At 41.2% G+C, this 12,705-nt stretch overlaps 1 protein-coding gene across 2 annotated transcripts in view; it reads right to left on the reverse strand.

The window, feature by feature from the left end:
• The window catches only part of ZNF391 (zinc finger protein 391), a 21,541-nt gene extending 10,882 nt beyond the window's left edge, over window positions 1-10,659 (reverse strand). The window contains exons 1-3 of one of the 2 annotated variants that reach the window (XM_033417060.2): window positions 10,458-10,659; window positions 4,173-4,284; window positions 181-3,392 (exon numbers count right to left, since the gene is read on the reverse strand). In XM_033417060.2, coding sequence (XP_033272951.1) covers window positions 2,238-3,314 — 1,077 coding nt within the window. In that variant the 5' untranslated portion in view covers window positions 3,315-3,392; window positions 4,173-4,284; window positions 10,458-10,659 and the 3' untranslated portion in view covers window positions 181-2,237. Of the gene's footprint in view, window positions 1-180; window positions 3,393-4,172; window positions 4,285-10,457 lie in introns of those variants that run through there. The other variant, XR_004480137.2, reaches the window with a different exon arrangement.
• Window positions 10,660-12,705: the final 2,046 nt, after the last annotated feature.

A 12,705-nucleotide genomic window follows, 5' to 3' on the forward strand; every position in this document is an offset into this window, starting at 1 on the left:
TCATATCTTGTAAGCCGCCTTGAGTCATTTTTGACACACAATAGAGTTATAATAAAATAGATGACAATTGTCTGTGATGGCAGAAGAAATATCTTCTTACTTATTTGACTGTGATCCTAGTTTTCCATTCTGTGGAGTTACAGACCCTTTAGGGATGAAATGAAAGACTACAGGCAGATATGAAGGAATAGAATCATAACAATTAGCATTTATTGAACACTTACTATATGTCAGGCACTGTTTTCATCACTTTATATGAATAAACCCACATACTCCTTAAAACAGTCTCATGAAGTGGAAAGCCAAGAGGCCAGCATCCCAGGAGCTCTGAAGGAGAGTCAGTCCCAAGGCTTAATGTATATAATTCAAGGTAGGACAAAAAGGACAAAAATATTTATGAGGTAATCTCACCACTCAAAAGAGTAAAGTGACTGCATTATTAAATTAAACCCTCCTGATTTAGATTAAAACTACAATCCAGGCCTGCATTGTACTATGTATTAGATGGGGCTTCTAAGAGATTTAAGACAATTTCTAACTTCAAAAAAGTTCATGGAAAAAAGCACCTGACAGAACCAGAGAACAGAATAAGAAAGTATGTAATACAGGAGAATAAGGAAAACCATCACTGTAAAGGACTTCTAAGGGGGAGGGGGGTGCTGAAATTATCACAGAGGAGGCAGGACCTGACCAGGGCCTTTTATAAAGTATGGATAGATTTCTGGAGTTACAGGGAGGAAAGCAGGGTATGTAAAAGGGTGCCACGGAATAGTTTGAAGCGGAGCCAAGTGTGAAGAGAAAGGGTGTCGTAGAGACAAAGGACAGGGCTGCCCAGTTGTACTGGGGAGTAATGGAAAATAAGTAAATAGATCCAACTGTGCAAGGTCTTCAAGTTAAAGTACTTTGAACTTTTTCCTTGGGACAATGGGAAACTGTGGATTCTTTCTGAACCAAGTGGTAGTTTAGTCAGGCAGCTATATAAAGACAGGGAGACAAGAGCAGCAACAATGTGTTTACTCTGGTAATCTAGGCCCAAACTACTGAGGACTTGGCAGCAGCAGTAGGAATAGAGAGAAAGAAATCAACTATCAAGACATTTCAAATAAATCCTAGCAGACTGATTACCCAGGATAGATAAAGAGGAATCAGTAAGCAATAATTTTGGGGCATTTAGTGACTGCTCAGCACTGTGTGATGTTTTATACGGATCTAAAACAAGATTTCTGTTTTCAAGAAGCTTACAATCTAATTGAATAACATGAAGTACTATAAGCCAATAAAATGAAATTATTCTGGTCCAACTCTTGCCCAAGTCACAAAGCTGATCATTGTTAATCAGAGAAGTGCTGGGAGGTAGGAAAAGTGTGGATCAGCACAGAATAATGGATCCCAGAAGCTCACGTTTTAAGGCATAGGAGTGGCCAAAATTACCAATTCTGCAAATGTCAAGTAGGAAGAGGACTGAGAAAAAGGCACTGAGTTTGTCTTTGACAGATCAACTTAACAAGGCTGGTGAGAGTCAGAACCAGATGGTATATGTTTCATGAAGTCTGTAAACAAAAGAAAAGTTTTTAAAATAGGACAGCAATTTTTTAAAAGATAATGGAGGAACTAAGATTTTTAGGACCTTCTTGGTAAGGATAAGATAAAATAACACTGGGATTAGTTAGGCACATTAGAACTATGGGCTATACTTTGAGGAAACTATGCTATAGCAAAAAAAGGTAAGGGAGGAAGGAAGAGAAAAATTTGTCCATATAATTTGAGACTGAAATTTTTATCCCCAAACTGGTGGGAATTTTTTGTCCTAATCTGAAGCCAGCTCTTTCTCTTCTGCCACTGGAGCCAGCAAGCATGAAAATACACACACATGGGATTTCCTCTTTTAAGTGAAGGAGTTGATGTGGTTGGGAAAGAGAGGGTTCACTAGTTGTTCAGGGATCCAAACTCCATGGAATAGATAAGATGAGGAACTGCAAGGTGTTACGTAGCTGTATATTCTAAGATTGGGGCCCTCCAGAATATTAGAGTGAATATGTTAGGTTTTAAAATTCATCCCCTTGTTGGATTGATCACTCATTTGAGCATTTAGTTTACAAAAAGGAAGGAAGGCTAGCTTGAAACTGGCTTAGAGCTAGCTACTAGGAAGGAAAATTCAAACAAGTATATATGTTTCTTTTCAGCTGTGGGAGGTTATGCTGTGTGCTCTTGTGCTAACATTAAGGAAAGCACAGATATTACTCTTTAGTGTGAAGTTGCTGATGTCTGATGAGAGATGAACTCTGACTGAAGGCTTTTCCACAGTTATTACACTTGTAAGGCTTCTCTCCGGTATGAGTTCTCTGGTGAATAATAAGGGAGGAGCTCCGACTGAAACCCTTTCCACACTCTCTACACTCGTGGGGCTTTTCTCCAGTGTGTATTCTCTCATGTTCAACAAGGGATGAGCTCCGACTGAATACCTTCCCACAGTCACTGCATTCATAGGGGTTCTCCCCAGTGTGTGTTCTCTGATGTTCAATAAGAGATGAGACCCAACTGAAAGCTTTTCCACATTCACTGCATTCATAGGGATTCTCTCCAGTGTGTATTCGTTGATGCTGAATTATGGTTGAATGGTCACTGAAGGCTTTCCCACATTCATTACATTTGTAAGGTTTTTCTTGAGTATGAGTTCGCTGATGCTGACTAAGGTTAGTGCTTCGGCTAAAGGCTTTTCCACGTTCACTACATTCATATGGTTTTTCTCCAGTATGGATCCTCTGATGTAGACTAAGGTGTGTACTCCGGCTAAAAGCTGTTCCACATTCACTGCATTCATAAGGTTTCTCTCCGGTGTGAGTTCTTTGATGTTCAATAAGGTGTGTACTTCGGCTAAAAGTTTTACCACATTCATTGCATACAAAAGGCTTTTCTCCACCATGAATTCTACTGTGGACAATAAGGTCTGATTGGTAACTAAAGGCTTTACCACATTCGTTGCATTTACAAGGTTTCCTTTGCGGAAAAAGTTTTTGGTGTTTAATTAAGCCTGAATTATCTTTGGAGTTTTTCCTAGATATGGGGGACATAGCTCCCTTTGGAATTTTCTGCCGTGTATTAAGCTTTGAGCTTAGACTAAATTCACTGGATTCAGGGCCTCTCTCCCTCGTGAAAATTTCCTTGAGGGTCATTGACACTTTTCTGATTGCTGTTTTCTCAAAAGAAGATTTCTTCTGTGGAGGACATTTTGTCTGCCTCGATAACTGGCCCTCACTTTTACAGGCTTCTTCATTCATAGGACGTTGGGCAGTATTCCTTCGGAGACTTTCCATTGCTGACCCTGGAAACTCTAGTTCTTCAGAAATAGCCTGATTGGTGTTGATGCTTTGGTTCAGTTCAAATATCCCTATCTGAAAGACATTTAAAGTGCAAATGTCACCTGTGTCTAGTGTGGAGAGCAAGGAAAATAAACCAACAGGAAAAAAAGACAACTAATTTGCAATTCATGCACACTAGCAACTTTATATGGGCAGAAACTTAAAAGGGACAATGAAAGAGAAGTGAACAAGGCCAGAAGTGATAACAGAGTTTTCACAGTGGATGCACAGAGACATCAAGAAATACAGGTAGGGGCTTGGTTAAATGCTGAGCCCCCAAAATGGACATGAGCAGATATACCAATTGATGAGCAGAGAACAGGGGATTAGAAAGTAAAATGAGCTATTAGCTATTGTAGCCAATTAGTTATGGTAAATGAGAGACAGGAAAGGGATGAGAAAAGTAAAGACTCTCAAATGTAGAAAACATAACCACCACCACCCTGCCAAAATGCAAAAAGTGAGGAAGACTCTATCAAGCTTGGATGCAACCATTTTCTTGGCAAAGAGAGAAAACAGAATTTCAGAAATGCTAACTATTACCCTGCTATCCCCATTTGATCTCCCTTTGATCCCCCAACCCTTCTTCCAGCTAGTTGAGGTACTCTTCTAAACAAGTCTACAACCACAGACTTCAGAGGATTAACAGAGCTCATCATAACAGATCTTAACTTAGAGTTCATCAAGGCCAACTTGCTTATTTGACAGATAGAAAACAGAGTAACTTAAGTCACCCAGCAAATTGCAAGAGCTTAGACTAGAACTCACGTCTCCGAAATTTCAAGTTAGTGGCCTTTTCATGATACTACTCACCTAGACAGATATTTTTGGTCACTCCCCTCTTCAGCTCCCTGAAGATCCAGTGTCTACAGTTGTTCTTTCTCCAACTGGGTGATCATGTCCAATTCACATGCTGGGATCCCTGCTGATTGTAAATGATTTAACACAAGGCTATTGGTGCTGGAGACACAGGGCTATTGAGAGCTCAACATTAATGCTTTGATCTATAGAAAAGATAGTGTGTGGGAATTCCCTGGCGGTCCAGTGGTTAGGACTCCGTGCTTTCACTGCCAAGGGCCTAGGTTAAATCCCTGGTCGGGGAACTAAGATGCCACAAGCCACACGGTGCGGCCAAAAAAAAAACTCCAAACAAACAAAAACCATAGTGTGCATTTTTAGAGGCTGTGGCAGGAGGGGCTGGAGAAAATGGGTATCTGAAAGTTCTGGGCTAAAACTGGTTCCAAAAGAAAGGTTATACACATACCCATCAGAATCACTTATGGAACTTGTTACTCTAGATACTGGGCATTACTTCAGACCTAGTTAAGTACAATGAGGCCCAGGCATTTGCATTTATTAAGTTCATATGACTCGACAAGTTGAATTGTCCAAAATGAACCTTAGAAACACTCTCTAGGTTGCCTGAAAAATGTGTTCACTGGGACCAGCCTTTCTACCAAACATTCTTCTCACAGCCAGAGGGTCTAAAACATAAACTCAGCTTCCCTTAGGACAGGTGACTTCTTCCTTCTGCTGGAAGGGCCAACACTTCCCAAGGATCTCAAGGTTTCCAGGTATTAGGCAGCTAGCTTTCCCAGACGATTCCTTTAAAAAGCTGGCACCCCACATTCAGACTGTACTAAGCAGTCTGTTTATCTCCCCACTCACAGGGTTGTTCTAACACTTGCCTTATAATAAGTAAGGGCAGCAAGGCCCTCTCCTAGAATACTGACCTAAACTCGTGTATAGCAGAGCATCCTGGCTCTGGCAACCTTTCTGTTGGTAAAATGGGGAGGATATGGGAATCTGTGCCTACTCTTCCAGCCCTTCTCTGGACTCTATGTTTCCCCACTGAAGTTTTTTCTTTAACCCATTTTCTTGTAAATTCACTCAGAGCCCTTGGGCATGACAGTAGGCAACAAATTGTATAATAGTTCCCCTAATGTTTCTGCTCACAGCACAATTTAAGATCCACTAGGTTAAGAGTTGATCTGGTTTCACAAGTCTTGCCTTTCTCAGAGACTGGGAACCTCCCACATGTGGAAATGAATCCTGGAGAATGTTCATGAAGAAGCCATCCATGGAGAACCTCAAGAGCAACATGACGATGCTGTCTGTGTCCAGCTTTGCCAAGAACATGCCTTTCAACTGAAAGCAGGGAATGCAAAACTCTACCACTAGGTTGACTGAGAAGTCAGAATTTCTAATTTATTTAGAACCTTGCAATAAAATTCAGTTGCATACTTTTTGGCGCTAACATTCCTTAGTAGGCATTTGTCTTACTGCTTAGGTTGGCTGGCCTACATTCTTGCAGCCCAGATCCTTAAGCTACTCCATCATTATTCTGTTGGCAGTTCACTGTTACTTCTTTCCTCTATTACAGTAATCCTCAAGGCAGCAATATCACCTCCTAGGGAGAGTCTTGGGAATTTGTGAGGGTTTGTGTGTGTGGTTTTTTTGTTTTGTTTTGGTTTGGTTTTGGTTTTGGTTGTCATGTTGATTGGATGGGGCTATTAGAATTTAGTGAGGGCCAGCGATTCCTGTAAAACAAAGAATGTCCCTTATCCTGCCAGACTTTCAAAAGAGTTGTTAATGGTTACCTGAGACTGGAACTACTTTACAAATAAATACAAAGTATTTTGCACAACTTTGCTATGTATTGGAAAATCAAGGAAATTTACTTCTTTTTCTTTGAATGATATTCGGAATTGTTCGCCATTTTAGGAAAATCAAGCCACTCATGATATTAGATTCACAAATACGACATTCACATATCTGTCTGCATTTGTAGCTGTTGTATTCACATGATTCTATGAATAGGTACAAGTGTCTATTTCATCCAATCATTTACATGCTGAAAAACTATTATTCTATTATAAATTACTTTCCTTTTCTTTCTCCTTTATATTACAGTTAAGGTAATGTACTGATATTCTGGAAATTATATCTATAGGTAGTTAATATCTATAAATTTTATTTCAAGATAGTAAAGGGGATGGTAGGTTTGAAAGGTAGAAAATTACTTCTCTAGTGCAATAGAACTAAAGTATTAACAGTTACACAATAGATAAATAGTGACTGTCTCAGGCGGTAAATTGCAAAGCCTCTAAAGCCTTAAAGCAAAAGTCCTTGTCCCCAACAGAAGTCCTTGAAGATCTGAGAACACCCAGACTGCCATAAAGGTGACATAGGAGCAGTGGGAATTTTGTACATAGTGGAATATTATTACATTATTACATATTACATTCCATCTTGGAGAAGAGGTATTGTTGAGAAGAGATTTTGTTCAGGTTTTTGGAGACAAAGGGAAACCAGGAAGATCTGAAATGTGAAGATCTTTAAAAACTGACTCACTAGAACCATTAAAACATAGGACATCTAAAAGTAGGCAGGATCTCCTGAACAGAGAGGGAACTAGGACAGAGTTCAAAGGAGAGAGCCAATTTGAAGTTGAGGGTTTACTCTCATGCTTATTAATACCTTGATGATTGGTAAAATATGCCAATTTGATATAAGATAATTATAATTGAATGTGTATATAGTGTGCAGTACAAGAGTCCCAAGATGTAGTTGTTTTTGCATTTCAAATAAGCTCATGACATGTGTAACTGTATTATGCATTATGTGTTTGTATATGTGACACCTATGACAGACACACAGAAACCACATTGGGGAAAGTTTCTACATTAAAAAAAAAAGAACCCAACTATGAAAGGAACGTGAGTTGGAGGTGCAGCCTCTGGAAAGGCCCGTTTTTGGTCTTTTCTCTTGGGTCTGCCTATTCTAAGCATTTTATGAATACGGACTCATTTTTGTCTCACAACAATGAGAAGGTTACTATTATTATTTCCACAATACAAATGAAGAATTTGAGGTACAGAAAGCATAAGTAATTTGGCCCAAGGCCAAGTGATAAATCCTGGACTCAAACTCACTACACTACATCATACTTACTGCTTCTCAACAAGCAGGGAAAAAACACTTGAGTCATGCTTTCCATTCATATGGCCTCTAAAGGGCCAAGAAACTAAACCACTGATCCCAGGACCCCAGCATGACCTTGACACAAGAGTGACTACCTCTGAGAGATGACTATCCTGAAAGGCTGCAATAAGTCCCAACTAAACGCCCTATCTGGGTAAACTAAGGATTAAATTTCCTGGCTTCCACTAAAGTGCCACCACAAAGCAAGTGGCATCCTTGGCATAAATCAGTGAAACACCAGATAGAGGCCCCGTGGTATAAATAATTACTTGGTATTACATTTACCAAGTAATCTGGATTTTGATCATAGCTCTGTTGGTAGCTAAATAAAAACCAAGGAAAAATAACCAGTCTGGTTTTATGTATCCTCATCTGTAAAAGGAAGATGTTGGACTTGATTAGTCCAGAGCTGTCTGATTCCTGGAATTTAATTTTAGATTCCAAACTCTGAGGCACAGACCCATCTGCCTAGACTAAGGGGATAAGACTAGAATGAACAGACTCTTTTTCAAATCCCCAGAGACATGTGAGAGCCTAAGGTCCATGTTTCAGAGGAAACTGAGAAAGAGGCCAATTGCCTAATGCTGAAATAGAGCAAGGGGGTGCTGAGGAAGACATCAAAAGCAGTCAGCAGGCAACCAGGGACTAATCCCATACTGGGCAAAATTTGCCACACTCACCTAAGAAGGGACATTCTCTGAAAAGAGAAATACATGTGTCTCCATTTGGCGAGATGGCACAAACTTCCAGAAAAGAAGGAAGAATCCTTAACATACATGGTATACAATCTTATAGTGAGATAGAAAGTTGCCTTTCCCTCTTCCACCTCCTCTTCGTTTTCTTTCTGGTCAAGGGCAAACCTGGGGGATAACACGGGCTTCCCTGGTGGTGCAGTGGTTGAGAGTCCGCCTGCCGATGCAGGGGACACAGGTTCGTGCCCCAGTCCGGGAAGATCCCACATGCCGCGGAGCGGCTAGGCCCGTGAGCCATGGCCGTTGAGCCTGCGCATCTGGAGCCTGTGTTCTGCAACGGGAGAGGCCACAACAGTGAGAGGCCCACATACCGCAAAAAAAAAAAAAAAAAAAAAAAAAATCTGGGGATAACAGGTCTTATCCTAAGGTATCCAGAGTCACTGGTCTAGTAATGTCCACACTGGGCCAGGTGAATGCAACCCTAGGTATTAAGAGGTAAAACAAATTTCCCAAAGTAACCCCACCTCCTCCCAGACACAAAGAAAATGACAGTAGCCATTTATGTCTGGGTTTAAGTCCCTAGTTCTTTAATGAGAAAAGGTAAAGGGAATTGGTCTGGGCTGAGTCCAAACTCTCTCTAAACTCTCTAGGTGTTCCGAGGCATATAATCCAGTCTGCTTATCGATTTCCTCACATGGGATGTGAGTTCAAAGGGAGTAGGCAGTAGTCCCTTACTTCTTCCTGAGAGTCAAAACAGAAGGCAGATGATACTGCTCCACCACAGGGCTGTGCATCTCTGGGCAAGCCACTCACCTTTTTGAAAGGGTGGACCCACACTATAAAATGGCATTACTAGTACTCGCTTGTCTTTTCTCAGAAAGCTTCTGTGAATGCTACACGTTATAAATGGCAAAGCTTACTATAAAGAATATCATCTATGACATAAGGAGATATTACTGCTGTGCTTACCTCAAATGAATTAGTTTTTAAATTGTGATAGTATACATTTAGGGAAAGATGCTCTCAGAGGATTTGTGCTGCTGTTCTAGAGTGTAGACAGATGCATTCTTTTTCCTGGCTTTGGAGGATGCACATGAAATGGGGAAGGCAGAGCTGGTGGATATGACAAAGTTCTCAGGAGGAGCCCCCAGATATATTTTAGAGAGGCTAGGAGGTCTCTGTCTCCACAAGGTTAGGACAATACCCTTATCCAGGTTTCATACAAGGGGTTCCTCCACCGTGATGTGGAATGTTGCCTCTCCTTTTCTCTTTTTCTCCTTTCTTCCTCATACTTTAGTTTTATCTGGATCACCTTACTGGTCTATAGATATTGTAACCATACCAAATCATTATTCTCGAAAGTACAGTGGTCACAAAGTGCTGCAGCACCAGCAAAACCCATTCTCCTCTTTATATGACTAACTTTCCAGCCCGCACAGCCCTGACCCCCTCCTGTTACCCTAACCATCTGAAATTCTTTTGACCATGCCACTTTCTCTTATAATCAATTGCTGATCTTGGAATAATTTTCCCTTGTATATACTCCCTTGAATATTAAGAAATTATCTCATTCAGAAGGAAGCAGGTTCTGAAGGTTCTGAAATAGCTCTTCTTCTGGTGCTTTGCTTTCTGGTATCGGGCTGACTACTTCCTGGAGCCTTTGTGAATACACAAGAGTCAGCAGGAGGGCCTAGGCAGCCTCTGTTCAACTCTAAAACAGAGACAGTCAAGTCTCCAGGCCTACCAAAAGATGGTCTTCAGACAACAGTGTCCTTGAAGATTGGTTCAAAGTCACAACAAATTCACAGAATTTGATATACAGCATTTGTCAATACCCCTAACAACATCTACTATACTGAAGTACAACCGTCATCATCAGAACCATAAGATAAATACTACTACTCTCAAGCTCTGTAACTTTAAGTAAGGTACTTCATCTCTGTGTGCCTCAACTTTAAAATCTGTAACATGAGGACAATAATCATACATCTCATGGGGTTAACGCGAGGATTAAATGAGTTGACGCAGGTAAAAACTCTTAGAACAGTGCCTGGTACACGGTAAGCATCTGGGAAACACCCCGAGTACAGAAGCCCTTCCTCGCCCAGCTAGAGCGGAGCGGAATGAAACTCTGAGCTTTTCCATCTCCCAGGGGTTCACCGGAGAACACCACCTGCTGTCACTGCAGCTGAGGAACTAGGTTGTGCCCACCCGCAAGGCGAGCGCTGGGCGCCGCGCAGAGACACCGTGCCGCGTCCCAGCCGCGGAGGCACCTCTCGGCCGGATCTGAGGCCAGACCACCCTTGGACCTCTCGCCGGTCTCCCCCCGAGAGAGTTGAGTGTTTCCGCACCACCAATTCCTAGAGCCTCCAGGCCCACCCGTCCAGGCCCCGGGACCCGGAGCCCTACGTGCCCCACTCACCGGCCGCCTCGGGGCGAGCGCCGGGACACACCCTGGGCCGGACCCACGCTTAGACGGAACCTTAGTACGCGGGGCTTGAGGAAGCCGGAAGGATTAACGGGAAACCCTTGCGTCGACCCACTGCTCCCGCGCTCACCAAGGTTCCCGAGGTCACAGACACTCTTCCACTCAGACCCTTGGTCGTGTCCTTGTCAGTATGTGGGGCCAGTCATTGCCTGATCAACGGCCCTGACCTAATTCTCCTGGAGCAGATGATCTGTTAGAGAACAGAGACGATGAGGAGAATGGGCAGCACACCAGAGGCCGTGGCTCTGCGCCTGCGCTGCAGAGTCCGGGACCGCCAGGTTGTTTCCCGGAGATTTTTGCAAAGCACTTTGCCTGGTGTGTGTGACGCCGAGATTGAGAAGTTGATGCTAGAGGCCTGAGAAAGTTGATACTGGAGACCCTAGAAAGGTCCTGAAGATCTTAATACATTCTATGCAGTATAATCCAAACCAGTGGTTTAGTTTTAAACATCATACCCGCAGAGCTGGTTAAAATGCCGATTCCCAGGCTTCGCACTCGTTGGTCAGAGGAAAGTCCCAGAAACACTGCATTTTCAGGGGGCATCCCAGGTAATTCTTATGCAGGTGGTCCTCAGACCATCTCTGGGGAAACAGGCTTTTTTGCACAGTCTAGATGCTTAGATGCAATTAAATGCAGGACACGTCCCAAATTCCATCAAGAGAAGTAAAGGTAAATAAAATCAGGATCCTATTCTGGTCATGAAGATTTTTACCTATGTTTTATCCTAAGAGTTTTATAGTTTTACTCTTAAATTTAGATCTTTGAATTATTTTTTTGTATTTGGTGTAAAGTAAGGGTACAACTTCATTATTTTGCATGTGGATATCCAGTTTTCCCAGTACCATTTGTTGGAAAAGACTGTTACTTCCCAATTATGTGGTCTTAGCACTGGTTGAAAATCAGTTGATATATATGTGGAATTTGTTTTTTCTGGCCTTTCTTTTCTATTCCATTGGTCTAGACGTATATCCCTATTCCGGCACCACACTGTTGAGATTACCACTGTGTAGCTTTGTGGTAAGTTTTGAAATTAGGAAGTATGAATCTTCCAACTTGTTCCTTTTCAAAATTTGGTTTGGTTTTGAGGGTCCATTGAGATTCCATATGAATTTTAGGATGGGTTTTTCTATTTCTGTAAAAAACATTGTTGGTATTTTGACAGGGAGTACATCAAATCTGCTTTGAGTAGTATTGCCATCTTAATATTGTCTTTCAATTCATAAACATGGTATGTCTTTCCATTTACTTAGGTCTTCTTTAATTTCTTTCAGCAATGTTTTGTACTTTTTGAAGTACAAATCTTTTTCCTCCTTGGCTAAATTTCTTCTTAGGTATTTTATTATTTTTGATGCTATTGCAGATGGAATTCTTTAATGAATAGAGCAACCAGATTAGTTTAAAAAAATAGAGGATTTGAGCAACAATAGACAGTTAGACCTAACAAAATATACATATAGAACATTTCACCCAACAACAGCAGAACACACATTCTTCTCAAGTGAACATGAAACATTCTCCAGGATAGAGCATATGTTAAACCACAATAGCATATGTTAAACCACAATAAAAGCATTAATAATTTTTAAAAGATTAATATCATACAAAGAATATTTTCTGATCAAAATGGAATGAAACTAGAAATCAATAACAGAAGGAAAATTAGAAAATTCATAACTGTGTGGAAATTAAATAACATAGTCAATAACAGAAGGAAAATTAGAAAATTCATAACTGTGTGGAAATTAAATAACATAGTCTTAAACAAAAAAGAACATAAAAGAAATCACAAAGGAAATTAGAAAATAACTTGAGAAGAATGAAAACAAAAGCACAACACACCAAAGCTTATGGGGTGAAGCACTGTTTTTTAAAATCCCCTAGGTGTTGGGAAGCCATTTCAGCTCTTTGGAGTTAAAACTATGGCTGGACTCTGTACTGGCTCCTCAGCAATCAAAAGCAGTGATAAGCAATCAAAACATTAAACCCCAATGTTTAGAGTGCAAGGTCTTTATTGCCTACCACAGCACCAGAAAGCTACACCAGGAGCAAGGCCCATAGTTCCCACTGGCTGCCTGCCACAGTGCTAGGAGATGGGGGATGGTAGCCATTGCATGAAACAGTGAGATTCACCAAAATTTATCAATCTCTTCATCAGTCTCTCTTCTGGACTCTGCAAGTGTTT

The sequence above is a fragment of the Orcinus orca genome, chromosome 10, assembly GCF_937001465.1.
Source record: "Orcinus orca chromosome 10, mOrcOrc1.1, whole genome shotgun sequence".
In the NCBI taxonomy this organism is placed as follows: domain Eukaryota; kingdom Metazoa; phylum Chordata; class Mammalia; order Artiodactyla; family Delphinidae; genus Orcinus; species Orcinus orca.